Genomic DNA, 23,544 nt, shown 5'->3' with positions numbered 1-23,544 from the left:
CCGCCAGTGCGCTGCGTTTTCCTGGCAGATCCTGCTTTCTCTCTCCCTCCAGTCCTGTGCTTTCTCATTCTTTTTAATAGATTGCCGCATCACTTCTTGCAGCATGTCTTCTTTGCTTTTTCACGGTCTCTTCCTGAGTCTTTGCAGTCTCTGAGCAGGCAATAAGAGGGACGGCTGAGGTCTCAAGGTTGATGCAGCTGTATAGGCAAAAATGCAACATTTAACAGAGGCAGCATTGTTTATACCAGACAGAGTAATGATTCCCCCCGCACTTAAGGAGTAGAAGACACACAGGGTCTACACAATAGCATAATTTTCCCGTCCGAAACAGAGCACACATATCTCACGGGAGCCTCAAAATGGTGAGTAAGGGGGACTGATTGTTTCAGGGCTGCACTGTCCTCTGGGTTTCTGTGCCTTGGGGAGAGCCAACAGCTTCAGTGGGCACCTACACTGAACACTGTCCCAACATTTTCCATAGGAGTTCGCCCTGGATGATATCTCGCTGCTGAGGGTGACCTGGGAAGCAAGGGAGGGTCTTCTACTGCAATGTGGCTTCCGCCCTGGCCCATATGCAGCTTGCCTGTGTGCAGCAATGGTCCCCCTGCCCCTCGCGGCACAGTGGCGCGGACACGTTAGCCTGGCTGGGACAAGGACCACAGTGGCTCTCCTGATAAACTTGCGCAAGAGCATTGCACACGTTCTGGATAAGACATTCAAGGAGATTACCGAGGCCGATTACCACGATGTGATAAACCACATCAATGCACTATTCCGCATCTAGGCATGCATGCCTAACCCTCCTCTCCCAAAGAGCCCAAACCGAAAAAACTCCTTCCTGAAAAAAACCAAAAAACGCTTACCGGGAACCTGCTCTTCTGTTTGTCCTCCACCAAGTACCGGCTGCTGCGACTAGCTACCTTCCTCCTGGCTCGAGAAGAGCTCCTGGCTGCATGGCTCCAGGGATTCCGGGGTGTCTCCATCCGGCCCACCACCATCACTCCCGTTTTCCTCCTCCCCCCACCCCCACCAGCTCTGAAGTGTCCATGGTGATGCTCCGAGTGGAGGTGGGGTTAACCCCAAGTATCGCATCCAGCTCTTTGTAGAATTGGCAGGTCGCAGGGGGAGCACCCGAGTGGCCGTTTGCGTCGCGGGCTTTGCGGTAGGCACTCCGCAGATCCTTCACTTTAATCCTGCACTGCAGGGCGTCCCGGTCATGGCCCCTTTCCATCATGTCCTTTGATACCTTCCCGAAGGTATCGTAATTCCTACGGCTGGAGCGCAGCTGGGACTGTACAGCTTCCTCCCCCCAAACACTGATGAGGTCCAGCAATTCGCCATGGCTCCATGCTGGGGCTTGCTTGGCACGTGGCGGCATGGTCACCTGGAAAGATTTGCTGATAGCACTCCATACCACGCTGGGCTGAGCAAACAGGAAGGGGATTTTTAAAATTCCCGGGGAATGTAAAGGGTCGGTCACATGGTTGGTTACCTGAGGCCAGGGCAGTAGAGTTTGAACTGATGACCAGAGTGGCTAGAACAGGCATTGTGGGATACTGCCGAATAATTCTGGAGGCCATTCACAGAGCATTGGGCGGCCACACTGGCGCCGTAGCGCAATACTCGCTATTCCTCTCAGAGAGGTGGAGTACATGCAGCGCTGCAACCACGGAGATACAGTGCTGCAAATGCCTTGCCACTGTGGGCGGGGAGTGAGTTACAGCGCTGGGGGAGCCTTTACAGTGCTGTAACTCGCAAGTGTAGCCAAGACCTACGACTGCCCTGCCAGAAGACAATCTCAAGCAACAAGAGTAACCATTCAAATATTAAGTTGGTATTTAAACACAGTGTGTATATAATGGCCATTGTGATGGTTTTAGGTATTTTGATAGAATAGTTTCAACATTACCCCCAAATCCCTTTATTTTCTGGATTTAAGTTGGAAACAAGTAAATTCTCTGAAAATATTTTGATTTTTTTCCCATTGCACAGAAATTTTATATATTTCCACACCACTGGTTTTGTTTCTGATGCAAGAACATTTGCAATTTAGTAGGTTCAAGTTCTGCTCTCAGGTACACACATCCAACCTGTAGTAAGGTATGTGAGGAAAGACAATGAAGATTACTTGCCTAACAGAGTAATGAAATATGGACCACCACTGATGCAAAACCAGAATATTTCATATTTATTTCTCCCTGCGCCATACTATACGATACAATTAACAGCAGAAATTATTTTCTGCTTTTTTTGGCATAAATTTATCTTATGTTCTACAACAGGTATACAACGTAAGAATGGTCATACCGGGGTCAAACCAACAGTCCATCTAGCCCAGTATCCTGTCTTCTGGCAGTGGCTAATGCCAGATGCTTCAGAGGGAATTAACAGAACAGAGTAACTATTGAGTGATTCATCCCTGGTCATCTAGTCCCAACTTCTTGCAATCAGAGACTTTGGCATACCAAGAGCTTGGGGTTGCATCTCTGACCAGCTTGGCTAATAGCCATTGATGGACCTACTCTACATGAACTCATCTCATTCTTTTTTGAGCCCAGTTATACTTTCGGCCTTTACAACATCCCCTGGCAAGGGGTATGCTGACTGGGTGTTGTGTGAGGAAGTACTTTCTTTTGTTTGTTTTAAACCTGCTGCCCATTAATTTCATTGGGTGACCCCTAGTTCTTGTGTTATGAGAAGGGGTAAATAACACTTTCTTATTTACTTTCTCCACAGCATTCATGGTTTTATAGACCTCTTTCATATCCCCCCTTAGTCATCTCTTTTCTAATCTGAACCATCCTCATCTTTTTAATCTCTCCTCATACAGAAACTGTGCCATACCCAAATCATTTTTGTTGCCCTTCTCCGTACTTCTTCCAATTCTAATATATCTTTTTTGAAATGGGGTGAGCAGAACTGCATGCAGTACTCAAGATGGGGGCATACCATGGATCTACAAAGTGGCATTATGATATTTACTGTTTCATTATCTACCCCTTTCCTAGCAGTTCCTAAAACTGTTAGCTGTTTTGACGGCTGCTGCACATCGAGCAGATGATTTCAGAGACTTATCCACAATGACTCCAAGATCTCTTCTGTGAGTGGTAAAGGCTAATTTAGAGCTTATCATTCTGTATGGTTTTCACCTATCAACACTGAATTTCATCAGGAATTTTGTCACCCAGTTTTGTGCGATCCCTTTGTAACTCTTCACAGTCAGCTTTCGACTTTAACGATCTTGAGTAATTTTGTATTGTCTGCAAAAAACTTTGCCTCCTCACTGTTCACCCTTTTTTCCAGATCATTTAGAATATGTTAAATAGCACAGGTCTAAGTACAGATTCTTGGGGGGACTTCACCATTTACCTCTCTCTATTGTGAACACTGACAATTTATTCCTACCCTTTGTTTCCTATCTTTTAACCAGTTACTGATCCATGAGAGGACCTTCCCTCTTATCTCACGACTGCCTATTTTGCTTAAGAGCTTTTGGTGAGGAACCTCATCAAGGACTTTCTGAAAGACTAAGTACACTATATCAACCAGATCGTCCTTGTCCACAGGCTTGACGACACCTTCAAAGAATTCTAATAGATTGACGAGGCATGATTTCTGTTTACAAAAGACATGTTCACTCTTCCAACATATTGTGTTCATCTATGTGTCTGATAATTCTATTCTTTATTATAATTTCAACCAATTTACCTGGTACTGAAGTTAGGCTTGCCAGTCTATAATTGTCAGGATCGGCTCTGGAGCCTTTTTTTAAAAAAATGGAATTACTTGAATTATCCTCCAGTCATCTGAGACAGAGGCTGATTTAAGCAATCGATTACATACCATATTAGTAGTTCTGCAATTTCATATCTGAGTTCCTTTGAAATTCTTGGATGAATACTATCTAATACTGGTGACTTATTACCATTTATCAATTTGTTCCAAAACCACCTCTATTGACCGCCTCTAGTCTGTGATGGTTCTTCCGATTTGTCACATAAAAAGAATGGCTCGGGTATGGGAATCTCCTTCACATCCTCTGCAGTGAATATTGATGCAAAAAATTAATTTAGCCTCTCTGCAATGACCTTGTCTTCCTTGAGTACTCAATTAACATCTTGATTGTCTAGTAGCCCAATTGATTGTTTGGCAGGTTGTTGTTTCTGATGCACTTAAATTAGTTGTTATTGGTGGTGGGGGTGGGTGGGTGTGTTTTGCTATTTGCTCTCCAAATTTTTTTTTGGCCTGCCTAATTGCACTTTTACCCTTGACATGCCAGAGTTTATGCTCCTTTCTATTTTCCTCAGTAGAATCTGACTTCTAATTTAAAAAACAACAACAACAACAACAAGAAACAGCAATTTACATATTAGGAAATACAGAGAGCGCTACAAAATGCAAACCTGTAATCTTGCTTCGAGAGCTTGGATGGTAAGAAAACCATTCTCTTGTAGTTCTTCCGTAGGAGGAAAATCCTCTTTACAATTGATGTTGCTCTAAAGAAAACAAAACATCAGTCTACCAGCTGAAAGCAAGGTGCAGCTTATTGACATATAATTATAGAAGAACTTATGATGAGAAATTACAAAGCCACAAGGACCATAATGTGCAATAAAAAAAAATCTTATCTACCAAATGAAATTAGAAGTTAATGATAAATATTGCAAAGACCAATTTATGAGAGGTTAATTAACAAGCGCCAGGCTCTTAATTAAGTGTCTTTGGTTGACCAGAAAATAAACAGTGTAGCAAGTGTTGCTATATGAAGCCTCTTCGGCAGCATTATTTTAATTTCCCCAAAGATCTTCTATTATTGACTGTCACGTCAAGTCAGACAGTTATTTCAATTGATTCTTGTTTGTTATAACCTCACTATTAAAATCATAAGGCATTGTATTCAAATTCAAATTTAAGGGGATTTGATAGCATATGTACAGCTTCACTTTGCAGAAATATTTCTATTAATATATTGAGGTTCTGTTAATGAAATTTCATTAGCATGTACTGAATGGGTAAGAAAAGGTAAACTGAACTTACTTCATAGCTGACCTCTCCCAAATCTGTTATAATGAATGTACTTAAACTATCTGTATTGGATTCGTTCTTAAAAAGCAATAAAATTTGTTCAGTCCCAGTGCCAATAAAGTCATCTACCAGAACAGACGTCACTTCTTGCCATCTGGAAGCAACCTGCAGTTAAATGCAATATTAAAAATGTATACACCTTTTTCTAAGGCATCTGTATTTGAGATTCAATTTTGTTACAGTTTGCCTACAATTATTCACTTTTTAAAAGAGTACATAAGAGAGCAATTACTATATTTGCACAAGCAGGTACTTTTAGTCTAGGGCGGGGTGGGCAAACTTTTTGGCCCGAGGGCCACATCAGGGTTGCGCAACTGTATGGAGGGCTGGGTAGGGAAGGCTGTGCCTTCCCAAACAATCTGGCCCCCGCCCCCTATCCGCCCCCTCCCACTTCCCGCCCCCCTCTGAACCCCCAAACCATCAACCCCCCCTGCTCCTTGTCCACTGACCGCCCCCTCCCGAGACCCCCACCCCCATCTAACCCCCCTTCCAAATAAAGCAAAATTATGCTGCCAAAGCTCTGCATATCAAGAAAACACTAATAATTCACACTGCCTCATGAATTTAGGAAAACTAAAGCCAAAAAACGTCCATGGGCTTCACCTGCTGCATTTCTTTGTTGCCAAAACGTCAGGGAAAGTTAGTAAAATTCAAGCAGCAAATTTAAATTTGGGGTCAATATCAATTCAGTTCAGTTCTTTAAAATGGATTATGTAAAAACATTCATAACAGAGTCTTGCTATATGGGCAATTCTTATTCTAAACAACTTTTGAAATAGGAATAGGGACACTGGCCAAGTCTCAATTTTTTAATTAAGCAACTGAATCATTTACTGGTTTTTTTTAGACAAATCACAGAGCAACACTAGGAAAGATGTACCCTACTGTTCTTAGGTCATTTTAATGGAAGCAACATAAGGAGGAGCAGAGGGTGAACACTAACCTCTCTCTTGTGGGAACCTGACTTACAAATGTAGATGGGGAGAGGAAATAGAATCCTTAAAAACTTCCATTGTTTCTAGCTATATAAGACCACAATACCTGAAAGCTGTCTCTCTGCACAGCACAGACATTTCCAGAAGCAAATGACACAACATACAGCACGTCATTTCTGCTTGTTGTTGCTACTTGTATTGAACAGGGCTCCTCATATGGAAGCTGGCAGATACCTTTAGGAAGACCATCTTGGAACCAAATCAACTGTTTTTTGTGGGTGATGGCAACAACTGATGTTCTGAATTGGCTTCTTGATATCGCAGTCCTGCAGACATGCACACAAGATATCACGCTGCTATAGGCATGAGGCAGAAAACAGGTGCCAGTTAATATTTTCTGATTTTCAATTGCATATACAACAAACTCGCTACCCCAGATGGCTCCATCTGATAACGAAAGCGTTTGCCCATCTTTTTCTTCTGGCAAACAAGCAGTTCTCGTCCCTAATACTACGATGCCTTCATTCTCAATCTCATCCGCCCATTCAATGGAAGAAAACTGAACAGAAGCACTTAGCACTGTGCAAGTTTTGGTAGAGACATAAAAGAGTTTTTTGGCATGTCTCCATAATACTGTTGGACCATTAAGCAACCTTATATCATTTTTCAATTCATAGTCCAATTTAAAATTTAAGCACTGTTCAAATTTGTTGGAGCTGTGAAGCAACAATAAAAAGTATTTGAAAACACTATTATTTTTTTTGTTTCTCATCAAAATACAGGGGAGATTAATTCCTGTTCTGAAGTCTGCTGTAGAGCTGCAACGAACAATTTCAATATTCAAGCTCCCACCATGCATGCTGAACAGTCCTGAGGATTTTTGAACAAACAGCTTAGTGCCACTGTCATATGCCATTCTGTTGACATGTAATCTTGTTGTTTTTTCAGCCGCACATTCTGCTTTTGACAGCTGAAAAATGAGGACTTCTCCATTGTAAGGTAAGATGTTTTCTTGCTCATCTGATAGCATTTCCCTTTATGGTTATTCCACTACATGAATTCTGGACGTCTCTCCATTTTTCATTAGGATAATTTTTCTTTGAACAAATTTGTAATCCAACCAATCTTTTTCAATCTACAAAAGTAAAAAAGAAATAAAAGCTTTTTAGATTAACTGAATATAAGTCACAAGGATTGCATATAGAATCATAGAATATCAGGGTTGGAAGGGACCTCAGGAGGTCATCTAGTCTAACTCCCTGCTCAAAGCAGGACCAATCCCCAGACAGATTTTTTTCCCCAGATCCCTAAATGGCCCCCTCAAGGATTGAACTCACAACTCTGGGTTTAGCAGGCCAATGCTCAAACCACTGAGCTATTGGTTACTGGTTACAAGCCAATCATATGGTCCTTACTATAAAGTTCTGACCTTAATGTGATGTTTGCCACAGTTACAAATGCAGGACTAGAATCAAACTTAGCAACTTTTTAATCAAATATAGATAATCAGTAACATTTTGTGGTAGAGATTTAATATTTTTACTCTTAATATGACAAAATATTTTAGTTAGTTTTTGACGTTATTTATCAAAATTATTAATTTACTGGCTGCCAACAATTCTACAACATAAAATAATTTATTTCATTTAAGCTATTTGATAAAAAATTCTATTAAGTTGTTTCACATGTATGGAATCATGAAAATTCAAGAAGATAGCTCTAGGAAGAAATTAAACAGATCAGGAAATTGCAACTCCACGAACTCCCAAACTATTTACTCAGGCATAATTCTATTTACATTTAAAGAATTTATTACATAAGAATGGCCATACTCGGTCAGCCCAAAGGTCCATCCAGCCCGCTATCCTGTCTATCGACAGAGGCCAATGCCAGGTGCCCTAGAGGGAGTGAACCTAACAGGTAAAGATCAAGTGATCTCTCTCCTGCCATCCATCTCCACCGTCTGACAAACAGAGGCTAGGGACACCATTCCTTACCCATCCTGACTAATAGTCATTAATGGACTCTTGAGCACAGTTATACAAAAAGGTCTTTTTAAAAGACTTTATTTTCAGAATAAGAATACAATTATCATTGTTGCCTGGAAAACCTTTTCTAGACAAAATGTAAAGAATGGAGGCAACCTAAGCCAAGTGACAGGTCACAATTTATATCTCAACTACATATTCTTAGCAAGCTCCTGAGAAGAACAAAGGTTAATTTCCATTAGCTGGTCCCACAAATCAATAGCAACTGAAAACAGCTTGATTTATATCTAGTTTATTTTTAGCAAGGAAACAAGCAGATATTGGGAAAGTAAATTGAATTCTTAGCTGCATTAAAAAAAAAATCAATACTATACATTGTGAAAAATATATGTTTTAAAATATGTAGCAACCATTTTAATAATACTAAATTACTTCCATACTAAGCCCTATAATTAATCTGCTCACAAGCTTCTCAAACAAAATTGCTTTTCACGTAATATTTCTCATTTCAACTGATGTAGTTTGAAAGTGATTTTTTTCATCCAAATCTGGGCCAAGTTAATTGAGCTTTTCTGAGAAAAAAACAACACATTTTCCCCATAAGTTCCATTCAGAAGTTTTTTTCTTGGATAACAAACACATCCAAAGCAAGATGCTTCAAACTTGGCGTATTAGTTCTTATTGAAGCTTAAAAAGCGAACCAGGTTTAAGGAAAACTTATCAGCAGTTGGAGACAGTTAGGAGCTTTTAAAGTAGACGAGCCTGATCTCGAGCCTGTTCTTCTCTTCGGAGTTCGCTCTGCGGAGGCAGAACAAGGAGCCTCTCCAAAGAGAAGAACAGGCTCGAGATCAGGCTCGTTTCTCCCGGGCTGTGTGGGGAGGAGCGTGGGCAGCATCCCCGGGACACGGGATGCTGATCAGGTGGTTTCACAGTTCCTTTGAGCATCATCTGGACCCATGGAAAAGAAGCCCTTGAGGAATTCCACCATGATTTCAATAATTTCCATCCCACCATCAACCTCAGCCTAGATCAATCCACACAAGTGGTCCATTTCCTGGACACTACTGTGCTAATAAGCGATGGTCACATAAATACCACCCTATACCCGAAACCTACTGACCGCTACACTTACCTACATGCCTCCAGCTTCCATCCAGGACACACCACACGATCCATTGTCTACAGCCAAGCTCTAAGATACAACCGCATTTGCTCCAATCCCTCAGACAGAGACAAGCACCTACAAGATCTCTATCAAGCATTCTTAAAACTACAATACCCACCTGCTGAAGTGAAAAAACAGATTGACAGAGCCAGATAAGTACCCAGAAGTCACCTCCTACAAGACAGGCCCAACAAAGAAAATAACATCACTAGCTGCCACCTTCACCCCCAACTAACACCTCTCCAGGGCATAATCAAAGATCTACAACCTATCCTGAAAGATGATCCCTCACTCTCACAGATCTTGGGATACAGACCTGTCTTCGCTTACAGACAACCCCCCAACCTGAAGCAAATACTCACCAGCAACCACACATCACTGAACAAAAACACTGACCCAGGAACCTATCCTTGCAACAAAGCCCGATGCCAACTGTGTCTACATATCTATTCAAGTGACAACATCATAGGACCTAATCACATCAGCCATACCATCATGGGCTCGTTCACCTGCACATCTACCAGTGTGCTATATGCCATCATGTGCCAGCAATGCCCCTCTGCCATATACATTGGCCAAACCGGACAGTCTCTACGCAAAAGAATTAATGGACACAAATCTGACATCAGGAATCATAACACTCAAGAACCAGTGGGAGAACACTTTAACCTGTCCGGTCATTCAATGACAGACCCGCAGGTGGCGATTTTGCAACAGAAAAGCTTCAAAAACAGACTCCAGCGAGAAACTGCTGAGCTGGAATTGATATGCAAACTAGATACAATCAACTTAGGCTTGAATAGGAACTGGGAATGGCTGAGCCATTACAAACATTGAATCCATCTCCCCTTGTAAGTATTCTCACACTTCTTATCAAACTGTCTGTACTGGGCTATCTTGATTATCACTTCAAAAGATTTTTTCTCTTACTTAATTGGCCTCTCAGAGTTGGTAAGACAACTCCCACGTTTTCACGTTCTCTGTATGTGTGTGTGTGTGTGTGTGTGTGTGTATGTGTATATATATCTCTCTCCTCAATATATGTTCCATTCTATGCATCCGAAGAAGTGGGCTATAGCCCATGAAAGCTTATGCTCAAATAAATTTGTTAGTCTCTAAGGTGCCACAAGTACGCCTGTTTTTTTTATAGATAAGTTTGTGATAAGAACCAGCAGATTAAAAAAAAGAGGTAACTGATGAAAAAATTGCCCAGTTTGTTTATGCAACAATCTCTCCTTTCAGTATGATTGAGAACCCACACTTCATTAACATGGTTCAGTCACTAAGACCAGGATACAGTCCGCCCAACAGAGTAGATGTCGCAGGCAAATTGCTGGATAGAGTGTATGAAAGAAATTGAGCAGTGTGCAAAAGGTCTAGAGGGTGAAATTGTTAACCTGAGTCTCGATGAGTGGAGCAATGTCCACAATGATCTTGTTGTATGTGCTTGTGAGACAACAGAAGAAGGGAATGTCTTCCTTACAGAAACAATTGATACATCAGGAAATGTACACACAGCAGAATACTTACAAGTAGCAGTAAAAGCTGTAACAAACTGTGACAAAAAAATTCAAATGTCAAGTATGCAGCTTGATCACAGACAATGCTGCAAATGTATCCAAGATAAGAAGAAATTTAGAGGAGAGTCCCAAGCTAACATAATATGGTTGCAGTGTTCATTTGATGCACCTCCTAGCCAAAGACGTCAGTGTTCCAGAAATAAAGGCTAATGTTGTTGAAATTGCAAAATACTTCCGTAACAATCATTTTGGAGCAGCTGCTCTGAAAAAAGTGGGATGAACCAAGCTAACTCTCCCAACGAGACATGCGATGGAACTCAGTAGTGGACTATTTTGAGCACTATATCAAGAACTGGCCTAATCAGATGACAGTTTGTGAATAAAATCGTGAAAAAATAGATGGCACTGTCAGAGCTAAAGTTCTCAGCATTGGGCTTAAGATAAATGTTGAACACATGCTGAGTACCCTGAAGCCTATTTCTGTAGCCTTGAACAAAATGCAGGGAAATAATTGTTTTATTGCTGATACTGTTGAAATTTGGAAGGAACTGAGTGAGATCTTAAGAAGAGAAATATGCATTGACAGAGTTAAATTACAAGCATTAAAAAAAAAACAAATGGGACAAGCACTATCTCCAGCTGATTTTCTTGCAAATATTCTCAATACTCGGTACCAGGGTCAAACCTTAACTGCTGAAGAAGAGGAGTTGGCTATGACAAGGACATACAGCAATGATCCCTCCATAATGCCAACTATAATAAACTTCAGAGCTAAAGGTGAACCATTCAAGAAATATATGTTTATTGATGGTGGTTTAAAGAAAGTCACACTAGTGAATTGGTGGAAGTCACTTAAACACTTGAGATTATCACTTCAACAGTCTCTGAATCCACTTTTAACAGCAGTAGCTTCTTCCTTTGGACTAATTCATTCCAAATTGAGAAGTCGTTTGGGACCTGAAAAAGCAGGAAAACTTGTTTTTCTTTTCCAAATTATGAACAAACAGGAAAATGAAGGTGAAGACGACTGAGTTAGCTACAGAAGCCAGTATTTTAAATTTCTCATGTTGACCTGGCTGACATAGTTGATTTAAATTTTTAAAAAATATTTCATTTAACCATTTTAGTAAAAACAATTTTAACAAAAACAAACCTGATTTTAAAAAACTTGAATGTTTAACTAAATTCAAAAATTCATATTTTTTTTGTTAACATATTATATGTTTGCTTTTGAAGAAAAAAATCCAGAATACATAACGTTGTTGTTTTAGTTAAATAAAATGATTTAAATGTCTGTCTGGTGATGTTCTCCCTCTAATACAGCATGGCAAGAAAATCCTCCAAATATTAACAATTAACCTGTTGAATTGGAGATAGTTCACCTCCCAAGGACTTCATAAACATCTGCTTCAATTACCTTTGGTAAATGAAATAACCAATCATTCATTTTCTGATATAGCTGTAAAACTAATCAGACAAGTTTTCAAAATAAATCACTGTATTGTGTACCTTCTAAAAATGAAACCTTCATCTATCTCTGAGTTGTAAAGAATATGTATTAAGGTTATAACAACCAACAAGAATGCACTTTTATGTACAAATCCATGATTAAATTGAGTCCTCCTGACTAGTGATTTAAATCAATTTGATTTAAATCAAATCCACCCTGGAAATACAACCTGGCTACAAGTTACCATCCACAAATTGCACAATAATAATAAGAAAGAAAGAGATAATAGATAAAAAAATGGATTAAAATTTGTTGTAAAACATTTATAGTAAAAATTCAGTTGAAGTTTTCGCAGATACATTTTATTTCCCATTAACTGTCCCACAAAAACAAAAGTGACCACATTCAATTTATAAAAGACCAGGTTACAAGTAATTTGTTAACCTGTATTAGTACATCTACTAGTAACTTGTACAAAGTTATACCCATCCAATGAACACAAGTTAACATTACCACAGGAATGGGCAAGTCATTTAGTCACTCGGTACATTAGTTCCCCAACTGTAAAACAGGAATAGTAGTAATTCCCTACTTCACATCAGTGTTGTGAAGATAAATACATTAATGGTTGTGACAGTCAGATATTATAGTAATGGAAACCACTTAAATACCCAAGATTTATAAATAGTCTGCAAAAATGAGGTTCCTATTTTATATAGATTCTTATAACATCCTCATCACTGTAGTATGTGTGTGTCATTTCCTATTTTTCAAATTCAGTGTATCTAAAGACCCAGAACTTGCAACTAATTCACCCGTGTGCTGAAATGGTACCTGTCTGTGCAGAGCAAGTTGCAAGATAAGCCTTAAGGTTGCACCAAAATAGGTTTTTCCAAGTAAACTTTGCAGAAATAGTATTTTCATTTAAAAAGCAAGTTGACACCTCTGATAAATTTTCTATCTAGGAATGATCCAAAAGGAAGGGAACTATTGTTCTAGCCATCCAGTGAGGAATCCCCCCATTACTCCAAGTACTTAAGACAATCTTACAAAAATGACTGTTCTAAACTACATGTAAAATCTTGGCTGCCGCATATTACAGTATATTCGCATTAAAGTTACAATACTAGTTGCATTCTTCTGCTCTGTTTAGCAAAGTGCTTTTTACAGTAGTAGATGTTCACTGGGCAGATAGGATTTTTTCTAGCACCAAAATCTGGAGATCGTCCAAGGTTTTCCATTTATGGTATTGTTTTGTCATGGATTCCAACAGCTCTCCTATTCAGTCATACTTTTTGATCAAGATGTAAAATATCAATAAGCCACTTATAACTACATGTATTAAGGATGTATAATTCACAAAAGAGAAAAACTTTACTAACTTGTACACTTTAGATAGAAAAGTAGCTCTCTGCATACCAAACCATCCTTGCTTGGACTAGCCAAGCTGAACTAGCCCAAATATAGCAGCAGACCACATTCAAAAAATACCAATTGAATGGTTGCCACTGGATGTTGCAACTCACACCATCAATGTGGTGAGAAATGCAAGTTGCAAGTGACTTATCAGGTGGTGTGTATATTTTACAACTTTGAATGTGGGCAGAACACTTAGATTCTCTATTCAGTCTGATAGTTCAGCTATCAACTAGATGAACGCTGTTCTTGTAAGTCAGGAGAGTCCGATTCCCAAGCTAGATAAGAGTGGGCAGGCACCTTTCCCAATCTGCCCCGCGCTCCCAACACACTTTACTAAAGTCCTTCCCAGTGATGGGTAAATTAAATGCCAAAAGTAAAACTCAGCCCAAACCTCAGCCAGGGGTTTCGCTGCGCTGCGGGTTCCTCCCTACAGGCTGCTCAGCCCACACCTGAGGTCATCGCTCTTCACACAGCCAATCCCTTACTTCCAGGCAGAGTAACCAGCCGCCTACCCCAGAGAGGCGGCCCTGCCCCGGCCCCTCGCAGCTCAACACGTGCCCCCAAGGGGGTGAGCGTTGCTCGGGGCGAGGATTGGGCTGAACACACGGGGGTGGATGGGGGCGGTCGAGGCGCTCGGTATCTGTTCCTAGGCAGCAGCCAGAGGCGCCCGGCGCTGCGGGAGCCGTGCCAGGCGCAGGGGCCGTTACACAGGCACGAACCTCCCGACCCGCAGTTTCGCTAACTGCGCCCCGGCCCCGGCCCCGCCGCCGCAGACCGCAACTGGCCGCGCTCGAGCCCTGCCCCACCCGCGCGCGGCCTTACCCGCCCTGTGCGCCGCGCGCGCCGACAGCTCCCAGCTCAGCTGCTCCGGGCCGGCTCCGAATGGCCCGCCACGCAAAGCATTGTGGGAAAGGAAACTGTCCCGGAAAGGCTGGCATGGGGGAGGGGGAGAGAGACAGACAAGAAATGACGGGCAGGCGCTGGGCGGGGCTTTAGGAGGTGCGGGGCGGGGCTGTCTCTCAGGCGGGCGTAACGGGGGCGGACGGCGGCGGGCTGATTGACTTGTTCGGGTAGTTCCGGGAAGCGCGCGGCGTTAGTCGGCGCTCCCTTGCCCCGCCCCACTGCTCTCTTCGTCACGCGCTCCCCTCCCCTTCCGCCCTGCTGCCTTGTCACCAGCTGCTGCGGGGACCGGGGAACCTCCGCGGGACCATGGCCGGCGTGAGTAGCTGCGTGAGAGCGCGGCGGTCTCTGTCCCCTCCCCCCTTCCTGCTGCGGAGCCCGCTGACCCCGGGGGAAACGAGGGCGTCCGACTTGCGGGGGCTGGGGATACGAAGGACTGGGGAGGGGGACTGCTGGAGGGCATGGGGTCGGGGACAGTGGAGGGGGACCACTGGAGAGCATGTGGGTTGGAGGACACTAAGGAGTGGGGTGGAGGGAACTGGGGGAGAGGGGGATACCTGGGAAAGGGGTGTGGGGGTCTCATACCGGGTTTATCCTCTTGTTTCTCAGCAGCAGGACAAGGCTGCCTTAATTAGCGAAACCAGACGGCGCTTTGAGACTGAATATGTGCCAGGTTGGTACCATGCTGGTGGTGATGTCCATCTATTTTAGGGTTTCATGTGCTGTCCATCCCCAGCTGTAATGCTGGGGTAGTATTAGGACAAGTGTTTCTTCACATAGATTGCACATCACGTGGTTTGCACAACCCTTCATTATTTTGTAATGCTTGTGTCATTTTGCCATTCTCTTTTCCCCATGCACCCAAGTGAGTTGATGTCTTGTCCTTCTTCAGGTGAGTTGACGTGCAGAGCCCTTCATTTCCCAGATCATGGGATCTAACACACATTCATGCTGTACACACTTGGTAGTTTCTGTGAAATGAGTTGCTCCTGTTTATTCCATTTTCTACTACCCAGGTGACTGCATCATAAATCATCACTGTAATTGGTGTGCTTCTAGTTGGCAGTGTTAGAGAGGAGGCCAAGGATAAAATGGGCATAGTGCTGATTCACTTTGACTCCTAATATTTTATTATTATTAATATTACACTAGGACCTAAAAGCCCTAGTCATGAACCAAGACCCCATTGTGTTATACACTGTATAAAAAGACAGACCTTGCCCCCAAAGAGCTTACACTCTAAATATAAGACCAGATACAATAGATGGTCTTAAAGAGGTCTCTCTGTGTCTGTGTTGATTTTCCCCATGTCTTACACTGGGGAAGTACATAGGGTGACAGCACATTAGTTAACACAACATCAAACAACTCCATTTAGTATTTAGCATTGTGGTATTAGAAAACATGCTAGTTATGTTTTATAACACAGCCAGTGTAAACAGACTCTAACACAGTGCTTCTCAACCTATTTACCATTGTGGGCTTCATATGCACCTCTCTGTGTTGTGTGGGCTAGTGCATCCACACAATATATATACTAACTGTATGTCCCTGAGGATGCCACATGGGCCTCAGCTGTGTGCTGACTGGGCCACAAGCGGTTCATGGGTTGGGAACCACTGTTCTAACATGATCTCAAACTTGATTTGGCATTCAGTGTAGATAACATCTCTCCCCTTTCTTCTTAGGAATAGAAGAACCCAGCAGCATAAGAACTATGATACTGTGTCAGACCAATGGTCTGTCTAGTCCAGTATCCTGTCTCCAACAATGGCTAGAACCAGAGCTACAGGGTTAGTGTATAGAATAGGGCAGTCGGAATGATCCATCTTTCTTCCCCTTCCCACTCCCCCCTAGCTTCTGGTAGAGGTTTAGGGTTGTCCCGAGCATGGGGTTGCATTTTCAACCATCTTAGCTAGTAGCCATTGATGAATCTATCCTCCATGAACTTATCTAGTTTTTTTTTTTAACCCAGTTATACTTTGACCATCACAACATCCCATAGCAATGAGTTCTAGAAGTTAATTGTGCAAAAAAGTACTTCCTCTTCTTTGTATTAAACCTGCTGCCTATTAATTTCACTGGGTGGCGGCTGGTTTTTGTTTTGTGGGAAAGAGTATATAATATTTCTCTGTTCACTTTTTCTACACCATTCTTGATTTCGTAGACCTCTATCATATCCTTTTTAGTTGCATCTTCTCTAAGGTGAACCGCGCTAATCTTTGTAGTCTCTTCTTTTATGGAAGCTGTTCCATACCCTTCATCTTTGTTGCCCTTCTTGGAACCTGTTCCGGTTACATTCTATCCTTTTTGAGATGGGGCAACCAGAAGTATTCAAGGTATGGGTACACCATGGATTTATATAGTGGCATTATGCTATTTTCAGTGTTCTTTACTATCCCTTCACTAATAGTTGCTAACATTCTGTTAGCCTTTTTGACTGCTATTGCATGTTGAGCTGAAGTTTTCAGAGAACTACCTACAAGTGATTCCAGTATCTCTTTTCTTCAGTGTATATATGCAGTAAATTGTGTTAGTTGTACACCCTGGACTCTACCCTTTTAATATAGGCCTCAAACCTTCAAATGCACATTTGCTTTAACTTTACACCCATGAGTAGTCCTATTGAAGTTAAACACGTAAATAAGTGTTTGGGGTTTGGGCCATAATAAGAATTCTTGTGACTTGATAGTGAGTGCTTATTGTGCTTCCTGTGCAGTTCTGTTTTTAAAACAAACAAACAAAAAAAACCTTGAATGCTGCATAATTGGACTCAAATTTAAATTTGGGGCACATTAATCTTGATTTTTTTTGTTACAGTAGAAGTGGAAGGGACAGCTATGGTTAAGTTTGTATAATGGCCAGCATTCAAACTCCCTGTTTTCAGTAATTATGAAAGATTGTAACTTTCATCTTTTGGGGCTGCAATATTTTAAGCTTTGCCTGAAGATGAATTTTTCTTTACTAGTTTGGGAGGGCGGGAGAGGGGGTGCTGTCATTGAGCTCAGTGAGTTTTGAGTTCAGGGAGGGTGGATATACGATTCCCACTATAAAAAGTGGCAAAATGTATCTCTTTTGTAAATCGCCCAAGCAGCTGCAAAACTTGTAATGAAAAATTGAACTTTGTCTTGAAAATATTCCTGATTAAAGAGCAGAACTTTTTAATTTCTAATGATCTCTTTTCAGCCAACAGCTCTCACTAATAAATTATATTTTATTTGGTAAATCCTCTGTGTATATGTACCTTCAGTATATTTTTCTCTGCACAACCGTTTTAACCATGCACCTGTGCATAGTCAGCCTTCCTTAGCTACAAGTTTTGTGAATTTGTTTAAAAAATACATGATGTAGAATGTACTATATGAGCACAGCATGCAATATTTACAAAGCTTTCTAGCTCAATCAAACAAAACCGAATTTCATCATAAAACCTCTCTTCATTTCTAGGTTTCAGTCCTCTCTCTTTTTAGCTGTGGAACTGTTTAAAAATAAATAACAAACATCATTGTCGCTTTAATAGCAAATTTTTTTGTTCCACTCATCTCATATTCTAAAATGTGTTTGCCTCTCTCTGGTCAAAGAGAAGTTATATACTGCTTGAGTACTGATAGAATTATTAAAATATATACCATTGAGCAGAAGGCACTTACTATATCATATGAAATCTCTACGTAAGTAAAGATGATCTTGACAGTTCCGTAACAGAACTGTGAGACATTGGGGTTCTTGTTGGATTATAAAGCCTCTTGAATATTGTCCTTTTCAGACAGGAAACCGTTCCTTCCCCCGTATTAGTATTGGGGAAGGAGGATTACTCTTTATCAGTGTGATATTATCATGAGACCATAGCCACGTCAGGATGGTCGTGGGTGGTTATCTAATGCTGCTTTGGTCCTTACACAATCTCTGTTGAGAAGTAGTATTTTCTTGGAATAGGGAGCAGCCTCCCTGATCATAGCTAGAGAAGTCTGTGGAATTTCCATGGGTTATTAGCCACAAAAGCTGTGTTGGGCTGGCTAAAACACTTAAAGAAGAAGCTTATACCATTGCTACTGGAATACAAATAGCTGTTATACTACAGTACTTGGAATTCCTATAGAAATACCTTCTCCATAAGCCCCTTTTCTAGTCATGTTCTAGAGTTTTTTTTTCTTTAGTTCTATTTTTTCCAATGAAAGCAGGATTGTGATTTCTTCAGTTCATTTGCCCCGAGGTTGTAATTCTTTGTTTGTGGCATCATAATCCTTCATGCTGTAATCAATTGCAGTGTGAAAAAATGAGGATTTTGGCTTCAGAGAGGAATAATCAGCAGAACCAGACAAGCTGTTAAGAACATAGAACATGTTATACTTACTTTTCCTCTTCCCCTTATCTGAGAAAATGTGAGGAACTCTGAGTCAGATACACTGGTGAACACCTGAAACAAACATGGACTGCTCTGTTGTAAAGGAATAAAACACTGCTTGATATCCACTTCTGTTAACCTGTCTTAAATTTGGGCACCAGCACTGCAGGAGGTAGCTTGAGAGGTGTGGGCTGCTGCTGTGTTCAGAGTGTCCACTAAACTTGCCTGGAGTATTATAGTTACAAAATGGAAAAAATGGTCTACTTCCCATTTACAGAGGGGCTAGGAGAGGTAAAAGCTAGTCATTGTGTGATATTGTGAAATTCTCAGCATATTTGAGTATGAGAGAACTGCAGCTTCCACTGTTTTGCTTCTTTCTTTAATTACACAAGGAAGTCAGTGTCTTTGATTATACTGGGGAGAGGATTTTTTGCCCCACAACAGAAAGGTACCATACCATAATGCAGAATTCACGATTTCTATGTTGTCTCAGCAGAGAAAGCAGACTAAAATTGAGGTGTCAGTGTCACGAACATGATTACTATTGTTGTAATGTGATGTTATATTGTTGTTGTGTTGTTTATTTGTTATGATATGAAAAGTTGGAGAGCCTTTGATATATTAGTTTAGTGAAAACACTTAAACCTATATTGGCTGACATTCGAGCTTTTTTCACATTCCATAAAAAAAGGAGTAAATTTAAAAATATATATTCCTTGTCTGCTCACCTTTAAAGAAATTGAATATGAAATGTAATCTATATTAATTGGTATATCTAACTACAAAGACTAAGGCCAGGTCTATACTACCACTTACTTCGGTATAACTAACATGGCTCTGGGGTGTGAAAAAGCCACCCCTCTGAGCGATATAAGTGACACCAACCTAAGCGCCGATGTGGACAGTGCTATGTTGGCCGTAGAGCGCCCACCGACATCATTACTGCCTCTCACGGAGGTGGATTCATTATGCTGACGGGAGAGCACTCTCCCGTCAGCATAGAGAGTCTTCACCAGACGTGCTACCACGGCACAGCTGCATCGGTGAAGCCACGCCGATGTATTGTTTCTAGTGTAGACTAGCCCTTCATCATAGTTTTTGAACCATCTTAGATCTAAAGAAAAATCAGACAGAGTATACTGCTGTGTTGATAATTGCAGTGTAGGAGTTAGGAATCAAATTCACCATTTGAGAAGTTTTTCAAAGTTTTTATAAGGCTGGTTCATCGATGTGGTTAAAGTAATCAGCTGTTTAATAACCAGATACAGTTTGAGAAACAATACAAAACTTAAGGCATCGTATAAATATAGGATAATTTCACTCATTTCCCCAAAAAAGGGTACTTGCATGAGAATGCCTCTTTGTCCATGTCCCTTGAAGCAATCTGGAAGGAAGATTAGGCAAATGTGAGATATCTGATCTGGAAAACGTATATGTTTTCATGTTCACTATGATCTGAGTTTTTCTTACATTTAAAAAAATACAACATTGATATATCTTCTGTCTTCTCTGTTTGAGTTAAAGGAAACAGCCTGTGCCAATGAACAAAAACATATTTTCTAGTATCAAAATGCTCTGTATTTGAATATTGTAAATATGCTTTTAAAAGTTCCTTTTGCTCAGCTTGAAGGATTAGTGGCTGCTATCTGAGCAGTACTGATGTGCAAGATTGTGGCAGTGCAGTTTGGCCCAGGCAGTGGGGAGGGGGAAAATAATCTTTTTTTGAAAGAGCTATTGACATATGTGGTTGGGGTAGTGAGACAGAAACAATGAAAACAAGTTTATTTGCCAGTAGTGACTGGTAATAGCAATATCTTCTGTCAATCAGTCTTACATTTTCCTCTTTTTTTTTTTTCTTTGCTAATACTTTTCACTGCTTAGGAAATTTCTACAACTGGCCTTACGTTGCTACTGTTAGTGTTCCTTTCCTCATGCAAGTAGTGTGATCCTGAAAGAATAATACTAATTATTTTAATGATAGCTTAATCATTCCCAGGCAAAGTCTTTAGTAATAAGGGAGGGGAATTGAAGAAAACATATTAAATATATGTAATTATATTTGAATTATCAATTCATGTTTTTCCTTAGGCATCAGTGCATTTTCAAATATAATTTTGTAACATTAGTTTTTGAGATTTTTCCCATATGTAGTTCTCTTGGTACACATAACTCATTTCAAATGTAAGGTTTGTTCCTGTTCTCATTTAAGGCAATGGCAAATCTGTAGTTGTCTTTAATATGAGTAGGATCAGACCCTCCATGTTTTGAATTCTGTGTGCTGAGAGAACCATGATTTACATATATGGGAAGGGCTCACAGAGGCTAGTGCTGTGACTAGTTTTTTTTTAAAAAACAGCCCAACACTCCTTAAGGGCAGATGTGTTGCTTGCCTGTTCACATCTGTTTAGGTTCTGAAAAACATGTTTTTCCAGGCTCTGACTCAACAAGCTGAGAAATGATATATTTACATTTGTATCAGTGCTGATAATGAAAGAATAAGGCCTTGTCTACACTGCAAAGTTTTGTCAGCAAAAGCTGGGTTTTGCCGACTAAATAGGGGAGGTGTACACACTACAACGCTGTTTTTTGCGGCAAAACAAAACCGCCTCAATGAGCAGCATAAAGCTTTTTGTGGCAAAGTTAAAGTGACAGAGCAGCAGTGTAGACACTACTGTTCATTTTGTTGACATAACTGGCTTCCACTAGTATCCCACAATGCCTGTCCTGACCACTCTGCTCACTGCTTTGATCTCTGCTGCCCTGTAGCCATGCACCTCTCCCCTTTCAAAGCTCCAGGAAGTATCTGACAGGTGAGTGTGCTGCTCCATTTAGGGAACAAAGAGCAAATCATTAATGTTAAAAGCTCCTGTTCTGCCCTGCACTAGGAATACAGACTGGGAGTTGGGGTGGGGAGGGACTGCTGTGCTGCTTTGACATTCTTCAGCAGGGAGAGCTCACAGAGCTACTCAGGATGCTGCTCCCTGCAGCTGAGGAGGCTGTGGGAGAAGTCCGAGGGAATCACAGAACCATAGGCAGGCAGGCAGAGCTGGCTGCTCTGGGACAGATTGTTGTGTCTAAAACCCCTTTCAGAATGCGGCCCTGCGAGCACAGGCCAGAGGACTCAGGAGGAGCAGGGGCAGCCAGCGGCCGGAGAGAAGCAGCACTTCTCCCTTCAAAGCCCACCAGAGAGAAGCGGTGCTTTCCCCTTCAAAGCGCCGCTTCTCTCCGGCCGCTGGCTGCGTGGCTGGCCCTGCTCCTCCGGAGTCCTCCGGCCCATGCTCGCAGGGCCGCATTCCGAAAGGGGCTTTAGAGCTGCAGGCCAGGGCTCCGGGGCCCCCTTAGCAGCCCCTGTGTTCTGGGTGGCCCTGCTGGGTGGGGGGGGCAACTCTCAGAATTGCAGCTCCTAGAATCACAGCCATGGGGGCGGTGTCGCGCTGCACAGAGCCACCTGCATACCCCCTGCACCAAACAGGAGCTGCCCCAGGTAAATGCTGTGCACTTCCTGCCTGTCCCAGCCCTGAGCCTCCTCCCACACCCCCACTCTGAGCGCCCTCCCACACCCTAACTCCCTCCCAGACCCCGCACCCCACCCTGAGCACCCTCCCGCACCCTAACTCCCTCCCAGACCCTGCACCCCCAGCCCTGAGCCCCAGGGGCATCTCCCCACCACAGTACAGTACAATATATAATGCCTTTTGTCTGCCCCCCCAAAATTTCCTTGGAACCTAATCCCCTGCATTTACATTAAATCTTATGGGAAAATTGGATTAGTTTAACATTGTTTCACTTAAAGTTGCATTTTTCAGGAACATAACTACAACTTTAAGTGAGGAGTTACTGTACTTGGCTTGTGATCAAATCACCACTTAATCTTTTCTTTGATAACCTAAATAGATTGAGCTTCTCAAGTCTCTCACTGTATGGTCTGTTTTCCAGTTCTTAAATCATTCTTGTGGTTCTTCTCTAAACCCTCTACAATTTTTCAACATCCTCCTTAAAGTATGGACACTGGAACTAGGCACAATATTCCAGTAGCAGATTCATTGGTATTGTAGTTAAAGGTAATATAACCTCCTTTTCTTACTCAGTATTACTTGTTTATACATCCAAGGATTGCATTAGCTCTTTTAGCTACAGCTTCTCACTGGCAGCTCATGTTCATCTGGTTGTCATCCATGATTTCTAAGTTCTCTTTAGAGTCCCGCATCTCATAAGTATGGCTTATATTCTTTGTTACAAGTTGTGTGACCTTGGCTCACCTGTCGTTAGATCTAAAGGAAGAAAACGCCATCGTACAGAGGCACAGAATATGGCCAAAGGTTGCTTCCGAGTCTTTGGATAAAACAGCACATTTTGTAGCAAATGCAGTTAGAAAAGATATGCTCTAAGTTCCCCCAGAGCGTGTGAACAAAAGTAGATCTGTTTCCATACAAGGCAGAACTTAAAGTGAGAGAGCCGGTGAAACCCAGAAGAAACCCTGAAAGATTCAAAATCCATTCTTCATTCATTGGATCTGTATCCGTTAATGGTTAAGGCAGGTAAACCGGTTAACGGTTAACATTTTTACATCCCTACAGGAAAGGCATGGACAAATTGGAGAAAGTCCAGAAGAGAGCAACAAAAATGATTAAAGGTCTAGAAAACATGATCTATGAGGAAAGATTGAAAAAATTGGGTTTGTTTAGTCTGGAGAAGACTGGGAGGGAACATAATCTTCAAGTACATAAAAGGTTGTTA

The 23,544-nt window shown here is 41.6% G+C and overlaps 2 protein-coding genes across 9 annotated transcripts in view; one reads left to right on the top strand and one right to left on the bottom strand.

The window, feature by feature from the left end:
- Window positions 1-14,685, bottom strand: part of FANCB (FA complementation group B) — a 31,857-nt gene extending 17,172 nt beyond the window's left edge. For 2 of the 5 annotated variants that reach the window (XR_010597571.1, XM_042840182.2), the window contains exons 1-4: window positions 14,385-14,685; window positions 6,127-7,155; window positions 5,038-5,190; window positions 4,404-4,496 (exon numbers count right to left, since the gene is read on the bottom strand). Coding sequence is in view for 4 of the 5 variants with exons in the window: in XM_042840182.2 (XP_042696116.2) it covers window positions 4,404-4,496; window positions 5,038-5,190; window positions 6,127-7,050 (1,170 nt within the window). In the remaining variant the exon portion in view is untranslated. Of the gene's footprint in view, window positions 1-4,403; window positions 4,497-5,037; window positions 5,191-6,126; window positions 7,156-9,140; window positions 9,239-13,953; window positions 14,094-14,384 lie in introns of those variants that run through there. The other 3 variants (XM_065580492.1, XM_065580500.1, XM_065580505.1) reach the window with 3 other exon arrangements.
- The window catches only part of MOSPD2 (motile sperm domain containing 2), a 62,316-nt gene continuing 53,335 nt past the window's right edge, over window positions 14,564-23,544 (top strand). Inside the window, exons 1-2 of one of the 4 annotated variants that reach the window (XM_005287804.4) lie at window positions 14,564-14,780; window positions 15,072-15,135. In XM_005287804.4, the coding sequence (XP_005287861.1) occupies window positions 14,772-14,780; window positions 15,072-15,135 (73 nt within the window). In that variant the 5' untranslated portion in view covers window positions 14,564-14,771. The remainder of the gene's footprint in view (window positions 14,781-15,071; window positions 15,136-23,544) is intronic. The other 3 variants (XM_005287805.5, XM_065580519.1, XM_065580525.1) reach the window with 3 other exon arrangements.

This window comes from Chrysemys picta, chromosome 1 (assembly GCF_011386835.1).
Source record: "Chrysemys picta bellii isolate R12L10 chromosome 1, ASM1138683v2, whole genome shotgun sequence".
In the NCBI taxonomy this organism is placed as follows: domain Eukaryota; kingdom Metazoa; phylum Chordata; order Testudines; family Emydidae; genus Chrysemys; species Chrysemys picta.
Note: the sequence above shows the minus strand (reverse complement) of the source record. Positions and strands in the feature narration are given on the sequence as shown.